This window comes from Sus scrofa, chromosome 4 (assembly GCF_000003025.6).
Source record: "Sus scrofa isolate TJ Tabasco breed Duroc chromosome 4, Sscrofa11.1, whole genome shotgun sequence".
NCBI classification, from domain to species: Eukaryota; Metazoa; Chordata; class Mammalia; order Artiodactyla; family Suidae; genus Sus; species Sus scrofa.
Genome location: NC_010446.5, coordinates 37,520,860 through 37,544,596, shown reverse-complemented (window position 1 = coordinate 37,544,596; position 23,737 = coordinate 37,520,860). Strand labels below are relative to the sequence as shown.

The following is a 23,737-nucleotide window of genomic DNA, read 5'->3' as shown; positions in this document are numbered from 1 at the left end:
TACATGCAAAATACTATGTGTAAGTTTTGAAGTAAAATCTTATAATGAATACCATTGACTCTTTGCTAAGAAGTTGGTTATCAGTGTATTTGCTTTTTTATACACCAAGTGATCTTTCTTTGGTCCTTTTCTGATCTTCTTATTTGTTTCGTTGTTTTTTTACTGTAGGTTTACTTTTAATTATTCAGTTTGGATTCATTGGGCTTCTAGGGTGTGAGGTTTAATATCTTTTAATAATCCTGTAAAATTTTCATCTGATATCTTTTTAATGCTATTGACTCTTCTCATTCCTCAGTAACTCCCTCTGGAATCTAATTAAATATGTGTTTGTTCCTTTTTAGTCAGTTTAATATCTCTTAACATCATTTTAACACCTTTCTTTCATTTTTCTATCTCAGATTCATGACACATTATCTTATCTTGTTTCTTCTATTTCATTAATTTTCCCTTCAGCAGTATCTAATCTATAATTTCTATTTAACCTGCCCAATAAATTTTTTACTTCAACAGTTAAATCTGCCATTTCTGTAATTTCAATTTTTCTTTAAAATATGTTCTTTGCTGGTATTTTCTCATTGTTTGTTCCCCTTCATGATTCCATACTTTTGTATTTTAAACATTTTCTACATAGCTCTTTTATGTTCTGTATTCAGATATATTTAGTGCTTGGGAGTATAAATTTGTTCTTTGTTTTTTTTTCTGACTCTGTCTCACTGCCTTCTGTAGTGCTTCCTGATGTTTTTGGTTATGGGAATCACTCACAGATCTTAATTTTTGGCTGTTACATGACAATGAATTGGAAACTTTCTTTTTTTTTAATTTAATTTTATTGGAGTATAGTTGACTTAGAATGTTGTATCAGTTTCAGGTGTTCAGCAGAGTGACTCAGTCAAACATATAAATATACCTATTCTTTGAGACTTTTTTCCAAGAGAAATTTTATTCTGCTTTTTGCTCGTGGCAATAAGGGTATTCCTCATCAAGAAAATCTAAAACTCATCTACCTCTTTTTTCTGCTTTCTCTATTTTGAGAATCCCAATTAAATTCTCTCTTATGTCAGCTGTACCTGTTTTTTAATGGTCTCTTTTCAAACAGTTCCTAGTTTGAAATCTTTTCAGTAATTATTTTGATGTTTACTTCCATAATTTGCAATAACATGGCTTTTCTTACTTTTTCTTGATTGTTCATTTTAGAGATTTATTGTTATCTTATGGTGGAAAGTAATAATTAGCTAACTTTTATCCTCTTCAGCTCCCATCACACATTCCTCTTAAATACCCATTCTTTCAATATTGTCATAAGTTTGATTAATCAATTAGTTCATTTTTCCAGAATTTATGTATTTCTGTCTATAAATATTATGTATGGGATAGTCATGATATCCTCTCCTTTATAACACTTCTTTTTCCTATATTTAATAATTGTGATTGTTGTTACTAAGTTTTCCATGTACCTCTTGTCATCCAGGTGATTCCCATCACTCTTGTGTTGGATCCTTGAGTCTTATTGATTCCAATGTCTTTTTTCCTGTTGTAATTCTTTTTTGTCTTTATCTTTTGTCTTTTTTTGGTTGCAGCTGTAGCATGCAGAAGTTCCCAGATAAGGGATTGAACCCATGTCACAGCAGTGACCTGAGCCACAGCAGTGACAGTACCAGTTCCTTTGGCTATTAGGCCACTAGGGAATGCCTGTAATTCCTTCTTTTGGTGAAACACATTCTTTATTGTTAACCATGTGTTGTTATTTTGGTGCCCTTTCCTCATGTGACAGGAAACTATTCACAGTAATTTCAATCTAATTATAATTTCATTTCTGTAATGGATTTTAGAAAGGACTTTTAAATTTTATGTTCTAATGATATATTTTTGAATTTAAATAAATTTTCACACACATTGTTTAAATGTGTTCAACTCATTTCTTTAAAATAAAAAGATTTTGATTAACACTTTCTTCTGTTTTATACCAAATTCTCTTTCTTACTTAGTAACATATTTGGATGGAATGAGCTATTATAAAATGAAAACAGTATTTAAATTTAACTGTGGAGTTCCTGTTGTGGCTCAGCAGTAATGAACCTGACTAGTATCCAAAAGGATGCAGGTTTGATCCTTTGCCTTGCTCAGTGTGTTAAGGATCTGGCATTGCCTTGAGCTGTGTTGTAGGTTGAAGATGTGCCTCAGGTCTAACGTTGCTGGGGCTGTGGTGTAGGCTGGTAGATACAGCTCTGATTCAACCCCTCGCCTGAGAAATTCCATATGCTTCAGGTGCGGCCCTAAAAATTAAAAAAAAATTAAAAAATTAGCTTGCTTTATTTATATACTAACATATGTATGTACTATATATATGTTTGTTTATGGAGTTGATAATCTTTGGCATAGTAAAGCTCTTAGGATTATTTGGATATAATTTTGGGAAAAACCTATTTTATTTTCCTTAATATAACTACAAAATTTTAAGCTTTTATTCTATACACTAATAGCATTTGAGAAATTGAAGAATTTGAATTCTTATGAGGAATCTGCGTGTTGCAGGAAAAAATATTAAATTGTGTTTTCCAATTGGCTTCAATTATGTACCCCTGTTTTATAGTCATCTTGAATTTAGCTTCTCCCCATCGTTCCTTTCTGATATGTATCTAAGGACATCATTGCTCACTAGCACATGTAGTGGTACATGGAAGAGGTGGTTGCTTATGTTGTGTCAGCATGTTGCCTAGGGATCTCTGCTGATTCTGGCTTCCTGGGAGAAGTAGCACTGTAAGGTAGAACAAGAGTATACGTGGCAAATTTTGCTTGCTTGATAATTCTGTGCAAAGCTTTGAAAAAGGGGAAATTTTTCTTTTATTTACTTGTTTCCTCTCTTCCGTCTTTGTATCTCCATCTGTGTGTGTTTCACTTTTCATAGGACTTTGGTATTAATACTAATTATATTAATTGTACTAATTGTTTACATCATCTGCATTATTATAGAATAAATGATATTTTTTTCAGCTAACTTGAGAATCTGTCTACCATGTATTGTTACTCTTTTTTTTTTTTTTTTCTTTTTGGGCTGCACCCGCAGCATATGCAGATTCCCAGGCTTGGGATCCAGTCGGAGCTACAGCTTCCGGCCTACACCACAGCCACAGCAATGCAGGATCTGAGCTGAGCTGCGTCGGCGACCTACACCACAGCTCACAGCAACTCCAATCCTTAATTAACCACGGTTCCTAGTCAGATTTGTTTCCCCTGAGCCATGATGGGAACTCCACTACTCTCTCTCTCTCTTTTTTTTTTTTTTTTTGCCTCTACCATGTGGCAGGTACTTTTTTAGATGCTAGGGATACAGTTGAGAGCAAAACTGACTAATATCCCTTCCTTCATATTCCATATTTCCTAGTGGAGCAAATGCTATTTTTATCAAAAAAAACGTACGTGGAAATACTAAATCTTATTTATAGATATATAGATAGCCTTACATAAAGTAAGAATGAAATATTCTGCTTTCATTGAATTTATATGAGCTACTTTTTACCAGAGAGGGGTAAAAATGTTTTAGTTAGTGGGATGGAATTTTAACTTGTTAACCCTTCAGTTTTGTGTCTTACGTCAGAATGTTAACCTGCATTTCATCTAGGCAGCTCTCTCTCTTCTGAACATTTAAAGCTGTAATTTTCAGTGATTTATTAAGTGGTTGTAATAATGTTTCCTTTCACTTCATGTGTTAGTTTTGTAATATAAGCAAACAGGGAGATAATTCCATTCTCATGGCCAATATAGAAATTGATATATGCCTAAAAATACGTTTATTTTTTATTATTTTTAAAGACAAATGCACATTTAATGAGTTATAATTCATATTCCATAAAGTACATTATTTTAAAGTGCATAATTTAGTGGTTTTTAGTATATTTGCAGGGTTGTGCAACAATCACCATTTTCTTATTACAGAACATTTTCATCACTGCCGAAATAACCACATATCTGTTAGCAGTTATTTCCCAGTCTTCCTTCCCTCCAGGCCCTGGCATCCACTGATCTACTTTTTTTTTTTTTTTAAATGGTTTTGCCTATTCTTGCCATTTCATGTAAGCAGAATCATACAATTTGTGGTTTTCTGTGACTGGCTTCTTCTACCTAGCATGCTTTCAGAGTTTATCCATGTTATAGCATGTATTTGTACTTCATTTCTTTTCACAGACGAAGTGTATAATTTAACACATTTTGTTTATTCAGCAATTCATGGACATTCCTGTTTTCCCACTTTGGTGCTCTTGTGAAAAATGCTGCTTTGAAAATTTGTGTACAAGTTTTTGTATGGATGTATGATTTCAGGAATAGAATCATTGGCTCTTATTATGACTGTATATTCTGCTTGTCTTTTTCTCTTTTTAGGGTCATACCCATGGCATATGGAGGTTCCCAGGCTAGGGGTCGAATTGGCCTATGCCACAGCCATAGCATCCCCAGATCTAAGCCGTGTCTGCAACCTACACCACAGCTCATGGCAATGCTGGGTCCTTAACCCACTGAGTGAGCTCAGAGATTGAACCTGCACCCTCATGGACACTAGTCAGATTCATTTCTGCTGAGCCACTTCGGGAACTCCCGTATATCTGCTTTTTTTGAGAAAATGCCAAACTACTTCCGAAATTATTTGCACTATCTTATGTTCCAACCAGCAGTGTATGAAGGTTTGAATTCTTTCACATTCTTTTTTTTTTTTTTTTTTTTTTTTTTATTTTTAGGGCTGCACCCCCGGCATATGGAAGTTCCCAGGCTAGGGATTAAATTGGAGCTACAGCTGCCGGCCTACACCACAGTCACAGCAACGCCAGATCCGAGCTATGTCCTATACCACAGCTCATGGCAATGCCAAATCCTTAACCCATTGAGCAGGGCCAGCGATCGAACGCACATCTTGATGGATCCTAGTTGGGTTCGTTACTGCTGAGCCACAGCAGGAACTCAGTCCTTCACATCTTTGACAACACTTAACTGTTGTCTTTTTTATTGTAGGTATCCTAATGACTGATATAAAGTGATATCAATCTTATTATTTCTTGGAGGAATTATAAGAATTTTAAAATCTTGTTTTTTAGGTGCTGTGCTTCTTTGTAGTATACAAGGACTAGCAGTAAATATTGACCCTATTTTATACACATGGCTCATTTATCAACCTCAGAGACGAACCAGTAAACATATGCAGCAGGTGAGAAGTTTTTATAATTCTCTAAATGTATAATTTTTTTGGTTTATTGGAGTTATATTTTTCATTTCTTTTATTGATTTTGTTTATGGATGTACCATAATTGTTCTGTTCCCACTCTGTGCCTTGTAAGCAATTATATTCTTTATTTTCTGTACAAGAAATTAGAGCTAAAAGTAGAGTTGCATTGATTTTTAAAGGGATTTACTCTATAAGTGCTTGTACAGGAGATACTTCAGAGATGCTACGTTAGGTAGTCCTATCATCATCATCATTATTATTATTGGCTGCATCTGTGGCATGTGGACGTTTGTGGGCCAAGAATCAAACCTGCACCACTTGCAGGGACTCAAGCTGCTGCAGTGACAACCTTTGTCCTTAACCCCTATGCCACCATGGAATTCCTAGGTAGTCCTGTTTTGCTGGCTTATTTTTCCTCATAGTGACACATAGTGCTACATATTTGTTCTCAGAGTGTTTGATACATAAGCATTCCTTAGTAAATGTGAACTTTAACTTTTATTATCTGTACATTTCTTCTTCATCTTTAGATTTACTCAACAAACATGCATTGAGTATGCCTAACCCTGGTATTGGGATGATTGGTGCAAAAGTCTTGGGATGTGTTTGTTTAAAGGGCTATAAATTTTAAAGTAAAACGTAGCTCATTATAGCCCCTTGAATGCTTAGGTGTAATTCTCCATGTATGTCATGATACTTAAGTGTAGTTCTGATAGATGGGTTTTATTATTTGCATTTCAAAGATGAAGAAACTGATACTTATTGAGATTAAACATACCTACTATCACACATCTAGTGTATTACTGAATTAAGAATTTTTAAGGCCGATTTTATGTGGTATTGAATTGCATTTTCCCATTCACTTAATTGTAGTTTTGTAATTTTGTACATAGGATAGCTTTGTATTTTTTTCCATGAGGAAACTTAAAGCTAGTTGATAGAAAAATGCGTAGTTTTATATTTATGTAGGAATATAAAAAATTAATTAAGAAGTACAACTTGTGTCTCAAGGAGCATCTTTAAAGGTTTTCCTTCACTTTGTCTTAACTTCATTGGAAGCTTCTGCCATCCCTTCCCTATTTCCTGATTCCTTTTATCACATAATTACAGAATACAATGCAGTATGCTAGATACTGGAGCTACAGAAATCATGGTTGAGAATATTCCTCCCTCTAGAGGTATTTAGTGTGTTTGAGAATGTAAAGGAATATAGCAACACCATTCTTAGTATAGTCTCCCTTGGTACCTACAAGGGATGGTTCTAGCCTTCCCTCCCCTATGGATACCAGGACTCATGATGCTAAGGTCCTTTGGTGTAGCACAGTCTGCCCTCTATATCCTTGGATTCCAGATCCACAGAGGGCTGACTGTAATTGCTGCATGAGGTATATTTACACGAGTATATGAAAACAAAAGAGGAAATGTTCTCAGGATCAGGTGAGGGTGGGTGTTAACAATAGGAATTGACAGGTGAGCTGAGCATCATCATAGGGGTAAGCCAGACAAGGAAGGTTATTCTAGACAAAACTCAATGAGCAGAGGCAAAAACAATGTAATAACCTGGGAAGAAAAGAACCTTCAGTGTTTCCAGACTAGAGTCAAGTGTCCTTATAGAAACTGGTAGAAATTGAAAAGCAGTTTATAAAAGGTTTTATTAATAATGCTAAGTGTTTGAAACTTTATTCTGAAGAATAATGAGGAAGTATAGGAAATTGGTAGAAACAAACTTGGATTTTAGGAAGTTTTAACAGGAAATAGAATATGGATGATGGAAAAGTTAAGGTGAATGGCAGAGACCATTTGAGAAAAATATAGTTGTAATTTTTTTCTTTTTCTTTTTTTTTTTTTTTTTTGTCTTTTGTCTTTTTTTGTTGTTGTTGTTGTTGTTGCTATTTCTTGGGCCGCTCCCGCGGCATATGGAGGTTCCCAGGCTAGGGGTCCAATCGGAGCTGTAGCCACCGGCCTACACCAGAGCCACAGCAACGCGGGATCCGAGCCGCGTCTGCAACCTACACCACAGCTCAGGGCAACGCCGGATCGTTAACCCACTGAGCAAGGGCAGGGACCGAACCCGCAACCTCATGGTTCCTAGTCGGATTCGTTAACCACTGCGCCACGATGGGAACTCCTGTAATTTTTTTCTTAATGAGATATAATTGCTATGTAACATTATATTAATTTCAGGTAACAGCATAGCAATTCAGTATTAGAATATTTTGCAAAATGACCAGTACAGTTTATATTTTCATTAGCACTTTATAATATTACTGTTTTGCTACAGTTCAGCGTATCTCAAAAATATACTTTCGGAAATGTCTTCAATCTACTATTTCAGTCTTACATTTTCTTTAACATGGAAAATTGAGAGAATAGTATAGTCGAACCCTACGAACTTACTGCCCAATTTCAATACTTATCAACCCATGACTAATCTTCACTTTTAAAATCATTTGGGTGAAAAAATGCTATTATTCAGTAGTGGTGAAAATGTAAAAAATGGATAAACTCAGATACTATCATTCTGAGTGAAAATTTATAAATTTGGCATTATCTAGTAAAATTATACATGCTACCTCATGACCCCTAAATTCTACTTTTTGATATACCTGTATGTTCTTATAGTGACATGTATATGAGCCTAAGGAGTCATTTATAAACCTGTCATTGCTGAAGTCCTTGAAATGATGTAAAACTGGAGACAACCTAAATATTATCTCTAAAAAGTAGATAAATAAAGTATGACATGATCACATGATGTATTATTTTATTGTTAAAAATTATTCAATATTTTTTAACATGCAAGTCTCAAAATTATATTTAATGCAAAAATCAATTTCCCAAGGATATATGCAGTGAGAGTATCTATTATATTTTTCCCAAACTACCTCATATAAATTACTTATTAGATATTATGTAATGTCTAATACATATATGGTGTGTGTATGTAAATAAATGTACAATAAAAATTAAAAGATTGTATCAATATTATAATAGTGATAGACACTGGGAGGAATGGGCAGTTAGCAATCATAGATAATTTTAGCCTTATCTGTAATATTTCCTTTTTCTTCTTAAAAAAGAAACAAATGATAGTTAATTGCCAAAAATTATTTTTATGATGAAAATATGGGTGTTTTAATTCTTTATAATTTATTATATTTTTACATGTATTAAATTAATAATAAATGAAATTTCATAGAGGAGGAGCAAAAGGATTTTAGGTACTTTGGGATCACAGGATATTGATGGGGCAAGGATAGGACAGATCTGGGGTGAAGCTACAACTGAAATTTAGGAGACTATCCAGTACCAGAATGTAGAAGAATTTAAGCAGAGCTACGGGAAGTTGCTAAAAATAAAAGCTAGTTTTTATGATATTTTTGACTGGGGTAGCCATATTTACAAAAAACGTGGTGGGAATCACTTATCTTACTCTTTTTCTAGTATTTCTTCATGCCTAACATGTAACATCTATATTGGCCATCATTCAGCAAATATTTATGGAGGGTCTCTGTTGGACACCATTATAGACGTTTAGAATACAGTTGTATGTAAGAAATGTAAGAGCCGTGCTCTCTTGCTAGAAAGGGTTTTTATTTGGCCGTTTGCTTTTACCTATGTGAAAATGCCCCCAGAGTTTTAGCCACCAAATGAAAGGTTTTTGTTTGTTGTTGGTTATTGCTAATACCATGGCTTTCATTAACCTTGTGTTTCAACTCTTGTGCATGAATTAAATATCACACTTTTCAAAACATTATTTTTCTCTAATTATTATGTATTAATTTTGGTCCTAAACTTGGTTGTAATTTCTTAGAGTGCTTCATCATATTTCCTGCTTATAAATGATGATCAGGAAATTCAAAGGATTATGGAATCACAATGTTAGCGCATAAAGGGTTTTTTTATGAGACGTCGCCACTCCCTTATTTCATAGATGAGAAAGTTTAAATTTATGCTCAACAATTCTCATCAACGTCTTAAATACTGTTTCCTTTTTAGATTTTCATAAATGTTATCCGTTTGACTAAATGCTCAACAAGAAAGCAGGTATTCTACATTGTGGTGTATTCCACAATATAGTTAATCTGTCACTCTCTCATTATCAGTTTTTTGTCCTTTTACTCAGTCTAAGTAAGGACATGCAAAATAATTTGGCTTTTCCCCTCTAACCCATTACTTGATTGATTATATTGTATGGTAACATAATGTACATTGTTCTCATGGAAATATGTGTTCATAATTTCAGTAATATTGAATTAGTATAATAAATTGGGTGAAGCTTAAAATCAGATCTATGAAAGTGTGGCCATTGTAGTTTCGAGTGTAGTATTAGACTACACTGCAGCCTAACCAGTCCCCTCCAGATCCACCATCTGATGCAGCTGTATCACAGTTATCATCTTTTTTTGCCCAGGCTGCAATTTCCTCCTCAATTTGTGGCTAAAACCCAATACTTGATGATTGTCTTCACCTAGTTCAATATTGATCTTTGATCCCATAGCAAACTTAAAAATACCTGTTTTTTTTCTTTTTTCTTTTTTTTTTGCCAAAAATCTGACAGGATTGTATTGGGCGTCATCGGTAGTAACATCAGATTTTATTTTAGTGAATAAAGATAAAACAGCTGCTTTATTGTCCAGCACAGCACTCATGCATTCAATATAGGATCATAATGTTTTCCAGCTTTCTCTAGCTATAAATATTTTTCTGTGCTTTCTAACTATGCTCTGGATACCACTTTGTTAGACAAAATATAGAGGTTTTCAGCAATTCTTAACAATAATTGGATTGTCCATTTTAACATGTACATAATCAGTTTATAGAAGTATGTCTCTGAAATATCATTTTATAACTTTTCATTTTCTAGTAATCATAACTTTCAAAGTTAACTTTTGATTTGTCCCTACCATATTATCTTTATACTTCTTACTATAATTTATGTTAAATTTCAATTATTTCCAAGCTCTCTTGGTTTTTGCACAGAATTCTACTTTAAAATTGAAATTTTTGTGTCCATATGTAAGTGTGTGTGAGAGACACAGGGACCACAGGGGAAGGCAAGAGTGTTTGATTGATTAATTGATTCAAAATAATAAAGCCCATGTACAGTGTGGTGTATATATCAATTATATTATAGTATCTTTGTATGGTGACAGATGATAACTAGACATAGTGTGGTGATCCTTTTGTAATGCACAGAAATACCAAATCACTGTTTTGTGCACCTGAAACTCACACAAGGATGTAAATCAGTTTTACTTCAATTGAAAAAAAAAGTATGTAGACACTGGGAAGAAATGTATCAGAATGCTCATTGTTTATCCCTGTGGGGTGAGGGTTATGGATGATTATTCATAAAAAATAATAATAAATAATAAAGCCTCAACCTCAACATGTAAAGGACTTGCTTCAGTGATGCTATGTTTAACCTTCTCTGCTTAAGAAATAATAAATAACTCAGTGTTTCGTTTGATTCTCTCCAGCAGCCTGTGATACCTGTTCCTCTTGTTGTGCCAATTAGCAGAAGGAAGGAGGATGAGGTGTCTGTTGGAAGTGCGCCCTTGGCAAAGCAACAATCATATCAGGCCTCTGAATATGCCAGCAGTCCTATAAAAACAAAAACAGTAACAGGTTTGTGATTTCACGCTACCTCTAAGCTAACAAGTTTTCAAGTTAGCCAGGCCATAATTTCATGAATACTGACCAAAACCATGGGACTCCTGGAATAGAGACAGAGGACTTTATTATCTATAGCATTACCAGTTACCAAAGTAGTAGCATTTTCTTGTGTCTCTGCCCTAAGCCTAATTCTCACAGGGTGGCACAAAGAGGGCCAGGTGATCCTGTATACAGTGGATTATGTTACAGGAAAGGAACCTGGACCTTTTATAATGGGTAGAAAGCATCCCTGCCATTTTCTCTAGAGGGAGCCCTTATATGTACCTTACAAGACTATAAGCACATCTGCTCTTTGCTCAGAGGGAAGATAATATTTTTGTCTTCAGAGGCTGTACACTGTACAGTTGTCCTTGAAAATACCATGGGGAACAAAGACACTCATTGCCTCTACTTGCACAAACATAAGAGACCCATGGAGAATCATCTCTCGATAGTATGTTCCTTCTTAAAGTAAATTATTGCAAACCACGCTACATCTCAATCTTCCCTCCTCTTCCTTCTCTTACTTTCTTAGCTAGATTATCAATGCAAATGTAAAACATATATATCCTTCCATGGAACAATTACTCTTCACTTACATGTAATAGGAAAACCCACTTTATGATTTCACTTTAAGTGATGTTTTTAACTTCTAATATTTTCCTTAGATACTCAGTTTAATTCCCTATAACTCATATATTTTCAACTATATTTTAAAAATTTTTATATTTTCAGTAAATTAAAACTGCTTATTGAATGTCTGTAATTTGGTAGGACTATGATGTAAGTAATTTTGAGGGTAGAAATATTAATAAGCCATGATCCCTGCCCTTATGGAATTTAAAATATGATCATATACACAAGTTCAAACTAACATTTGTAGTTTAGGGAAAAAGTTAGCATTATTTCCTTACCATATTTAAAAAAAATGATACAAATGCTAACATAGTTTTGTCGAGTTTTGTTTATTAATCTATTTTCTGTTTCTTTTCATAAAATATATGTTTATCAGTAGACTTCCACTTAGCAGTATCCACAAACCTTTTACTCTGTTGAGATTTTATTTACCAGTTGATAAAAACACTTCTGTTGGGGAGTTCCTGGGTCGTCTAGTGGTTAGGACTCAGCACTGTCATCATCCCAGGTCTGGTTCATTCCCTGGTCTGAGAACAGAGAAACACATCAAGCCACTGCTTGCTGCAGCCAAAAAAAAAAAAAAAAAAAAAAAATGTGAGTCTATGCTTACTTTTCATACCATATATGATCTGTAATTCATGTCAATATAAAATTAGATATTTCCTTTAGATACAATGCTAAATTTTATTTATTTATTTAGGTCTTTTTGTCTTTTTAGGGCCGCACCCAAAGCTTATGGAGGTTCCCAGGTTAGGGGTCCAATCGGAGCTATCGCCGCCGGCATACACCAGAGCCATAGCGACGCCAGATCCGAGCCGCATCTGCAACCTACACCACAGCTCACAGCAACGCCGGATCCTTAACCCACTGATTGTGGCCAGGGATCGAACCTGCAACTGCGTGGTTCCTAGTCGGATTTGTTTCCACTGCGCCACCACGGGAACTACCCCCCCCTCCCTTTTTTGGTCAATGTTAAATTGTAGACTTTAGATTCGATCTAAATTTACGTAAGATATGATAAATATCACCTCATAATAAAATAAAATGTGTCCACTAAGTATCAATTATAAAAATAAGTTTAATTTCATACACCTATTAACCACATATTCTGACCTCCTGCTTTGCTGTAGTAGTTATTTTTTAAATCACACTTGATAATTGATTTAATGTAATTGTTAAGGATGTGTAAAGACGACAGAAAATGCTTATAATTTAAATGAAATTACATGACCTAGGAGTGTATAGCAAATATGATCATGGATTTTAGAATGCATTTGCTATACATGGAGAAATATTAAAGATATATCAGTTACCTGTCAATTCACGAATTATATCAGTTAATATGTGAGATTTATTTTGCTTTCTTATACTTTCCCACTTAATTATAAGAAATTAATATTTTATGTTGAGTAAATTAAGAAAACCCCAAACAGAATTTTTCATCATTACTTATTACTTTATAGAATCTGAAAACATACAGACAATACATAGTTCTTTATTTCAAGTTACAGACACGAACTGTGGGTCTTTGCATTTGCGCTATAGGTATTTGCTTTTTCTGTCTTTAGTGTTTCCTCATCTCTAGAATCTTTAGTTTAGATATCCCAATAAGTATTCTCCTTACAGGTGAGGATGTCTGTATTTCAGCAAATGTATATTCTTACTCAAACTAGCTTAACAATGAACAGTTATCAAGCTAATGCCTGTGCTTGCCTTTTTTTTTGGACTGTGGGCATTTGTAGAAGGTGAAAGGCCCTGGGTATAATATGCTTCTCTGTAACTAATATATTTCACTCTTTGGATGGCCACCATTTTCATGTCTCTGGAAACCTTGGTATTGTTCTCTCTTTTCTTGAGAATGCTCTTTGCTAACCATTTCTTTACTGACAATTATGTTTCAGAGTTTTCTGTTTTATTTTTAATTAGAGTATATATTTCCTGTTTTGGTTTTAATTTAAACATGCATTATGAGTCCTTCAAATTTATACCTACATCTAAATGTAGTTATCACTATTTTAATTTCTACTTACATTGTATCATAAGGCATTAATGAGCTTGGTAAGGTATTCATAGCCTTTTACACACCTTTTTTCCTATTGTTTTTGTCTTCTACTTCTTAACTTTTTTAGGTGAACAGTTCGGTTTGTTAAGTACATAGACAATCCCCAACTCACGATGGTTTGACTTAAGGTTTTTTGACTTTATGATGGTATGAAAAGCAATGTGTGTTCACGATGAGCCATACTGTGAATTTGAATTTTGCACTTTTTCTGGTCATATTCGGATTTTGACCTTTTCCCAGGCCAGTGATGTGCAATATGATATTCTGATGATGCTGGGCAGAAATAGTGAGCCACAGCTTTCAGTTGCCCATGCATCCACGAGGATAAACAGGTACATTCACAACAATTCTGTCCCCATACAACCATCCCTTTTTCACTGTCAGTACAGTATTCAATAAGTTATATGAAACATTCAACACGTTAGTACAATAAAGGCTTTGTGTTGGATAATTTTGCCCAACTGTAGGCTAATGTAAGTGTTCTGAGTATGTTTAAAGTTGGCTAGGCTAAGCCATGAAGTTCAGTAGATTACGTATATTAAGTATATTTTCAACTGATGATGGGTTTTCAGGACATAACCCCATTGTAAGCCGAGGGGGATATGTATTCACTTCCTTGTGAAATGTACATTCCAATTTTTAAACGGATATTTCAAGTGGAGAGATGTGTTCTTTTTTGCCTGAATTCCTATTGAAATATCTTTTTAATTTTTATATTCTTAACCTAAGGTCCAGAATTGGTCTTAAGGTCATCCTCCAGTTACGTAGTATTTTTGGCACATGATCTCGAAGGCTTGGTGATATTGCACTGGGCTTGATTTTGCTTTTTAATTATTCATCAAGAGGCAGACATCTTCTTCTGATCTCTTTTAATCAATCTTAACTAGTGGGCTGCAGGGGAAACATGTGCTTGATGGTTGGAAATGTGTTGACAGCGCTGTTTCAGTGATATAGGCACATAGGGCATGCCAAGCCAGAGTAACAACATGTTTCACATGAAGATACTATAACATTATCACAAAATTCTAAATAATCTTCTAGAGAATCTGTATATCCTTCAAAACAAGGAAACCACTAAAAGCTATGACATCTGTTTACCCAATGTTTGGGAAATGTTATGAACATTAATTTGGAACTCTTGATGAAAATGTTTATAATGAAGATGAGCACTTTAAAATGTGAGATCCTTCATAAATGATATAGCTCTTTAAAAAATTCTAGCCATTTTTATCTCACATGTTTATATATTACCTCTTAAGCCTGAAGCACTGTAAGTACACACCTAAAGTAATAGAAGACCTTTTGACTCCTCAAATACTACCAAGGTTATAAGACCTGATAATGGTGTAAATTTTAGTAGATAATGCCACAGATTAAAAGTATGGAACTTTAGGGAGTTCCTGTCATGGCACAGTGGAAATGAATCCAACTAGGAACCATGAGGTTATGGATTTGATCCCTAGCCTTGCTCAGTGGGTTAAGGATCCGGCGTTGCCGTGGGCTATGGTATAGATCGCAGATGTGGCGCTGATCCCACGTTGCTGTGGCTGTGGTGTAGGCTGGCAGCTGTAGCTCTGATTAGAACCCTAGCCTGGGTTCTACATATGCCATGAGTGTGGCCCTAAAAAGCAAAATAAATAAATAAATTAAATAAATAAATAAAAGTATGAAACTTTAGCTTTTGACTATGAGGGAGTAACAGGGACTAGTTTTATGTTCCTGTTGCAAATAAGGAGTAAGCTGGTCAAAATATATGGGAGAACAATAAAAGTTTCTAGACATCAGACAATAGGCAGACTGGACTGCAATCCCTCAAAGAAGGGAAACAAATTAGTTGAGCCCTAGGATTGCCTTGGCTTTTTGGTTGAAGGCACATTCCTGACCACAGAGCAGGGTAGAATATATCAAGCTGAACTCAGCTGTCTTGCTAAATTGAGGTTTAGGGAGCAAAGGGATTAAAGTATAAGGAGGCAGAGATGTCTAGAAATTGTGGCACAGTGTTCCAGAGAGAGAAAGCCATGCAGCAGAAGAACTTGAGAGATTGGCAATAAATTTCTCCCTATTTGCTGAATAGTAAGATGTGCCTGCATAGCACAAAACTCTGCAAAGTTGGGCAAAGGATGACCAAGGAGACTGAATGATTCTCAGAGCTCACACAGGTCTGGAAGGCATTCACGTTCCTACTGTGTATTGTTCATAACTCCCATTGACCATTTGGAACATTGGATAGATACTCCAAAAAGACTATGCCTCAGTAGTGGAGCTAACCTATCCATGGAGTAAAGCCTACCGTAGCCCCCATTAAACATGCTTTAAAAAAGCTCCTGAAGAAACCAGAATAGTTTTCTGCTGGCAAAATGAAGCCCAGTGCTATTAAGAGGAATACAGTAAAATCCCAGACATGTAGCATCTTAGAAACCACAATATCAAACATTTAGTCAAAAACTCTTAGAGATGCAAACAAGCAGGCAACTTTGACAAGGAGGAAAACTAGCCAAAAAGAACAAACAAACAAACAAAAACCCCCGAGAAGTGACATAGATGATAGAATTAGCAGGTATATTAAATATTTTATATTGAAACAGGTATAATTATGTCAGATGTTTAAGGAAAGATTAACGCATTTTGGGGAAAATATATAAAAAAGAGATAAACCCACCTATAGAGATGAAAAATATAATATCTGAAATGAGAAACTTACTGGGTGGAATTAAAAGTAGAGGGGACATTGCACAAGAAATCAGTGAACTTGACGATAAAGCTTAGAAAGTTGTCAAAATGAAGCATAAAGAATAAAATGAAAAAAATGTACACAGCTTTAGTGAACTGTGGAATAATAATTGGGGTAGTCACACAGTAGGTCTCACTGAACGTTCTCATTTAACCAGATATTTGAAGCCCATGAGGAAGTGAAGCATGTGGCTATCTGTAGTAAAATCACATGGGAATGTATGTATGTCTAGGTACAAATTATCTAACCCCTTCAATTTTTAATTAAAGAAATTGAGTCATAAAGATGTCAAGAACTTATCCAAGGCTAAAAAATATTGATTTAGACTTTTTTTTTTAATATGCAGGTTATAGTAGTTATTCTATGACTATTGGTTTGCCTCTTTCATTCCTTAATGGCATAATCAGTTAAAAGTAAGGTCTATGTTAGATTTCCCCTCTAAAACCTAATATATAAGCAGCCAACCTCAGAGTGTCTGAGTGTCTGGTTTTCGTTGTTGTTTTGGTTGGTTGTGTGTTTTGTTTTGTTTTGTCAAAAGAAGTGTTTTAAATTTTCAGCCCAGTTCCATAGGGCTAGGACAGTGACGAATTTTGTGTCTGCCATCCTGGATATTCTGGAAAATATCTCACTTCTATGATGAGAATGGAGGTTCTGCCTGTCTTTAATAAGGTGTCATGTCAGTGGTGCAGTTCCTGGCATCAGTTTCAAAGTGAAACACTACTCCTGACATTTTTTTTTTTTGTTCCCTAGTATGTCCTTACATACACCCCAGAGTCATTGATGCTACTAACAAGATAAAAAAATTTATGATGTTTAAAATGTTTAAGAATTTTGTTAAGCATATGGAAATCTAATTTTATTTAGCTCTTGAAGAGAATTAAATATGAAAAATCCTGGAATTATGAAAACCTATTTATGGTACAGGTAGTGAAAGGTTTCAGACTATTTTTTAAGAATCTCTTTTGACACTGAACTTGGGCTATTATGTAGAATATTTCTAATTACATTTTCTTTTGATCTCATTTTCAAAATGTAATATTCTAATTTTTTAATTATTTTTTTTCTTTTCCAGCCACTCCTGCAACATATGGAAGTTCCTGGGCCAGGGACTGAATTCCAGCCAACGTTCTGACCTTTGCCACAGCTGCAGCAACGCTGGATCCTTAACCCACAGAGACAAACCAGATAATTAACCTACTGTGCTGTGCCATACCAGGAACTCCAAAAAAAAGTATTTTAAAACTTAGCAAGAGTTCAGTAATTTAACTGTAATTTTTAAGATTGTATTAAGTTTGGCTGAAAATATCAGAAATCCCTCAGTAACAGCAGTTTAAACAAGACTGAATTTTGTCCCTCATGTGAAACCCTCAAGTAGACCCCCGGAGGTATTAAGATTCTCTAAGATCAGGTACTTTTTTATCCCACTATGGGTGGCTTCTGTTGCCAGGCTTACCTTATGGTTCACAATGGATGCTTCAGTGGTTTCTCATATCTGCATCCTGATGAGCAGAAATGAGTAAAGAGAACTCTTTTATTTCTTTAAAAACTACACAGGTCATACCCCCCACTTTTGCTCTACTTTTCTTTGCAAGAAGCTAGTCATATGATCATATTTAGCTGCAAAGGGGTCTCAGGATGGTAGTCTATAATGTTTAGGGCCACATGCCTGGCCAGAAGGTGTGGGTTTTAACGAAGAAAGAAGGGGAGAGTGGATACTGGAAGTTATTTCACAATCTCTGCCATAATAACTTAAAGTGGAAAGTCATAGCTGAGTTTTAGAAAAAATTCTAAGTAATATTTTTCTTTTAGTGACGGTATCAGAACATAAAGCTGTTAAAGTGTTTTCATGTCTAAGATATAGTTTGGATTTTTCACAACTTAAGATACAGGTTTGGGAGTCATCACCATGTAGATTGTAGTTAAGGCCACAGAGTGCATGACCTCTCAGGGAGACCACACACAGCAGGATGAGAAGAAAGCCCCAAATTTAGTTCTGAGCAACTTACTCATTCAAGAGTAAGGAGTAGGAGCCAGGGGAGGAGATGGAGAAGTAGGCAGCAAAGGAACATATATATATATATATATATATATATGATACAATTGAAAAGAGTTTTGAGAAGAGGGTTACTAACTGCATGATATGCAAGAACAATGAGGCTGAAAAACTTTAATTGGCCAAAGTCCTTTGGCCAGAGGAGCTTTAGTTTGTTAGGGAATGAGTGGGAACTGAGCATGCAGAGATAGCCTCTGTACAGTACTCTTTTAGGAAATTCAACTGTAAAGAAACTTGAGTATGTCATTAGTTACAGTGAAATAAGGGCAGAGGTAAAAATTGGAGATACAGTAAAGTTTGGAATAATTTACGCAGTGAGATCACAGATGAAGTAGAATGTAAGATCTTATAAGCAGGAGTTCCTGTCATGGCACAGCAGAAACAAATCCAACTAGGAACCATGAGGTTGCAGGTCCCTGGCCTCGCTCAGTGGGTTAAGGATCCGGCATTGCCCTAAGCTGTGGTGTAGGTTGCAGACACAGCTCAGATCTAGTATTGCTGTGGCTGTGGCACAGGCTAGCAACTGTAGCTCTGTTTAGACCCCTAGCATGGGAACCTCCATATGTCGCAGGAGTGGCCCCAAAAAGACAAAAAAAAAAAAAAAATCTTATAAACAGATGTAGGATTTAACAGAATTTCCACTTCCTCTGAGAAAAAGGTAAGAAGATAAAGTATGTACCATTCATTATAGGTCAGTCTAGTTTATTTTCTCTCCATAAGCAAGTATTTATTCAGGATAAGTATTATTTTCTTGTACTGTTTCATAGAATATAAGTGATTAGGAAATGTATAATTTTTTCAAGGTAAGCCCCTGTCTTTCATGTATGAGGAATATGTTCCTTATAAGAAAATAAGGCAGGACATTATGCTTTACCTTCCATTTTTTAAAAAAAATCAGTCTAATATGTTACTCCAAGTTTGAAATTCCTTTAATTCTTAAAAAAAAAAAAAAAATCATTCTATCCACAGGCTCTGTAAGCTGAAGAATGGTTTTAAGGAGGGATATCTGTAATTTTTGCTAAGTAGTAGTTGCTCCTGAAGGCACTTATGTATTCTGTCTTCTGATTTTTTAAGAATTGTAGATTGTAAGTAAAATGAGTCACACCAATATAGTTATTCATTTAAAAATGTTTAGGCCATCATCATTAATTCAATTAGGCATGAATGTTGAGCAGGTATGTTCCTAATTAGAGTGTGGAATTGGTATTAATGTACAAGAAATACTTTGTGGATTTATGTATATTAGAAGTTGCTCACTTTAATCATGTAGCTTAGCATAAAATGCCATTCCTTTGTGATTAATTAGATATTTAGTTTCATTGGAAAATATTAAAGCATGAGCATACACACTAATGCCTAATACATAATTGATTTTATTCTCTTAGGGATAAAATGTGGTTTAAAAAATATTTTCCCCTTATGGAATAGAGGGATTTTAAATGAAATGAAGTTTATCTAATGAAGTACATTTAAAATAAAATAAGTTGGAGTTCTCGTTGTGGCTCAGTGGTTAACGAATCCAGCTAGGAATCATGGGGTTGTGGGTTCAATTCCTGGCCTTGCTTAGTGGGTTGGGGATCGGGCGTTGCCGTGAGCTGTGGTGTGGCTCTGGCGTGGGCTGGTGGCTACAGCTCCGATTAGACCCCTAGCCTGGGAACCTCCATATGCCATGGGAGTGGCCCTAGAAGAGGCAGAAAGACAAAAAAAATAAAAAAAAATAAAAAAAAAGTTAAAATATCATTCATAAAATAATCAAAGAAATTTATGAAAATATAGATTTATTGAATTACTCTTCCCCTTTTTTTACTTTGTAAGAAAATTGTTTTTATCTCTAAATCAAAAATTTATGGAAGAAAGTATTAGCAGTCTGCAGAGTTGAAAATCATGCATAATGTTCAGATTATAAGTTTCTGCATTATTCTGGGCAATGAACACAAATTTATAGTGAGACACCATTTCTAAGCTTACTTTCCTAAAGGATTCCAATAGATGCCAGATGATAATTTGCTATTTCAACTGTAGTCTAGATGGTTGTAACCACAGTTTGTTTTTTATTGTTTTTTAATTTTTAAAATATTATAATTTGATTTACAATGTTCTGTCAATTTCTGATATACAGCAAAGTGACCCAGTTTATACATACATGTATATATATACACACATTCTTTTTCTCCCATTATCCCCTATCATGTTTCATCTCAAGTGATCGGATGTAGTTCCCTGTGCTATTCAGCAGGACGTCATTGCTTATCCACTCCAAATGCAATAGTTTGTGTCTATTAACCCCAAATTCCCAGCCCATCCCACTCCCTCCCCTTCCCCCTTGGCAACCACAAGTCTGTTCTCCATGTTCATGACATTGTTTCTTTTCTGTAGATAGGTTCATTTCTGCCATATATTAGAGTTCAGATATAAATAATATCATATGGTATTTGTCTTTATCTTTCTGACTTACTTCACTTAGTTGCATCCACATTGGTGCAAATGGCATTAGTTTGTTCTTTTTTATGTCTGAGTAGTATTCTATTGTGTATATATACCACATCATCTTAATCCATTCATCTGTTGATGGATATTTAGGTTGTTTTCATGTCTTGGCTATTGTAAGTAGTGCTTCAGTGAACAAAGGGGTACATGTATCTTTTTGAATGAAAGTTTTGTCCAAATATATGCCCAGAATTGGAAATGCTGGATCATATGGTAGTTCTTTATTTAGTTTTCTGAGGAACCTCCATACCATTTCACAGTGGTTATACCAGTTTACATTACCACCAACAGTGTAGAAGAGTTCCCTTTTCTCCACATTCTCTTTAGCATTTGTTATTTGTAGACTTATTAAATGATGTCCATTCTGACCAGTGTGAAGAGTGGCTTCATGGTAGTTTTGATTTGCATTTCTATCAAATCAAAACTACAATGAAGCATTTTTTTCATGTGTGTGTTGGCCATCTGTATGTCTTTGGAGAAATGTCTGTTCAGGTCTTCTGTCCATTTTTCAGTTGGGTTGTTTGTTTTTTTGCTCTTGAGTTGTATGAGTTGTTTGTATATTTTGAAGATTAAACCCTTATTGGTTGCATCATTTAAAACTATTTTCTCCTATTCTGTAGATTGCCTTTTTTTTTTTTTATAATTTACTGTGTAAAGGCTTGTCACTTTGATTAGATCCCATTGGTTTATTTTTGTTTTGTTTCTGTTGCCTTGGGAGACTGACCTAAGAAAACATTTGTGTGGTTGATGTCAGAGAATGTTTTGCTTATGTTCTCTTCTAGGTGTTTGATGGTGTTTTGTCTTATGTTTAAGTCCTTAAGCTATTTTGAGTTTATTTTGGCACATGGTGTGAGGGTATGTTCTAGTTTCATTGATTTACATGCAGCTGTCTAGTTTTCCCAACCACTTGCTGAAGAGGCTGTCTTTTTCCCGTTTATAGTGTTGCCTCCTTTGTCAGAGGTTAATTGACCATAGGTGCCTGGGTTAATTTCTGGGTTCTCTATTCTGTTCCATTGGTCTGTATGTCTGTATTTGTACCAGTACCACACTGTCTTGATTACTGTAGGTTTGTAATATAGTCTGAAATCTGAGAGTTAGGCCACCTGCTTGGTTTTTGTTTGTCCGGATTTTTTTTGGCAGTTCTGGATCTTTTATGGTTCCATATAAATTTTTGAATTGTTTGTTCTAGTTCTGTGAAAATGTCATGGGTAATTTGATAGGGATTGCATTGAATTTGTAGATTGCTTTGGATAGTATGGCCATTTTAACAATATTTATTCTTCCAATCCAGAATCATGGAATATCTTCTTTTTATGTTTCATGAAACATCACTTGACCAATTGATGGTAATTTTTTATGGACAGATCTGATAACTGCACTAGTCAGCACTACTGTATACCTGAATTTCTTGCATTGCTAGTGTTCAGTTGAGATGTCCTCAAGTAAATCATCAGCTCAGAAAGAAATGCAATTTATGTATATCTTTGGATGTGTTTCCCACTGTTTTCAGTAGAAGGCTTTATAGTGTTTGATGAGTAAACCAAGAATGTGTTCACTTTGTTAAAGAAAACTAGGTTTATTATTTTTTATTTTTAAATGTACCACATGCACATAATATATTTTCTTCTTGAAACCTTAATTCTCAAGACTTAGGCCAATAATTACTTCATATTTAATTTAAAAATACTTATTTCCTTGGTTCATTTTTTATTTCTCTAGAACAGTAAAGCAAGAGATTTATTTATGTATGATTTCTTATAGTGTGTTCAAATTTTACTTTTTATTTTGAAGATTGTATATGGACTCCTCTGAATATCATTGGGGGGAATGCTTTAGAAGATAAATTATTTTTTTTTTTTTTTTTTTGTCTTTTTGTCTTTTGTCTTTTGTTGTTGTTGTTGCTATTTCTTGGGCCGCTCCCGAGGCATATGGAGGTTCCCAGGCTAGGGGTCCAATCGGAGCTGTAGCCACCGGCCTACGCCAGAGCCACAGCAACGCGGGATCCGAGCCGCATCTGCAACCTACACCACAGCTCACGGCAACGCCGGATCGTTAACCCACTGAGCAAGGGCAGGGACCGAACCCGCAACCTCATGGTTCCTAGTCGGATTCGTTAACCACTGCGCCACGACGGGAACTCCGATAAATTATTTTAATGTTGAAAAATTACTTTTAAATTGTGTATCATATTGTAGTTACTTTACTGTGATTACTGTACTTACGACCTCCTACCCCACTCCTGGTTCAAAACAAAACAAAGTAGAAAAAAACAAAACCACTGTGTTGGTTTCCTTGAACACAGCCGAGGAAAGCTTACATTTTACTTGAAAATAGTTTAGAGTAGTAGTCTTCAAAGTTTTTTCTTACTATCAGTAAAAAATTTTGAGTAAGCATGTGTAGTATGTCATTTATTGATTTATGCATTAAATAGATGTATCACTACATTAAGGTATTCTAGAGCATGCAAGATAATTGTAATTTTAAAATTTAACATGATAAAATTTTAATACATCAATATTATAGTGAGAGGAATGTTATGCTTCATTTTAAAAAATAAAGTTTAACACTTTATTATGATAACCACATAAAGATTTAGTTCTTCTAACTTATTTCGGTAGTTGATTTTAGTGACTAACATAACTGAAAAGCCACGTCACTGAGACAGGTGGATACAAAGTGGAAGGCACATCATTGGTGCCCTCAGGATGCTTATTTTTCATTGTCATCCATTTTGTAAAAGTCTTGTGCATTTGCATCTTATATCAATAAAGGTATCCTTCCAAATTAATGAAAACATGTTACCTTTTTCTTTTGAATAAATTAGTGGCATCATTATGTATTACTATTTTTTAACCAATACCATATGTTTTGGTATTTTTTTTTGCAAGAATCTTTTAA

At 34.8% G+C, this 23,737-nt stretch overlaps 1 protein-coding gene across 15 annotated transcripts in view; it reads left to right on the top strand.

Moving 5' to 3' along the window:
• VPS13B (vacuolar protein sorting 13 homolog B) overlaps positions 1 to 23,737 on the top strand; it is a 735,231-nt gene that overhangs the window by 276,563 nt on the left and 434,931 nt on the right. For 14 of the 15 annotated variants that reach the window (XR_002343694.1, XR_002343693.1, XM_021090607.1 and 11 more), the window contains 2 exons: positions 5,085 to 5,194; positions 10,696 to 10,843. Coding sequence is in view for 13 of the 15 variants with exons in the window: in XM_021090607.1 (XP_020946266.1) it covers positions 5,085 to 5,194; positions 10,696 to 10,843 (258 nt within the window). In the remaining 2 variants the exon portion in view is untranslated. The remainder of the gene's footprint in view (positions 1 to 5,084; positions 5,195 to 10,695; positions 10,844 to 23,737) is intronic. The other variant, XM_021090606.1, reaches the window with a different exon arrangement.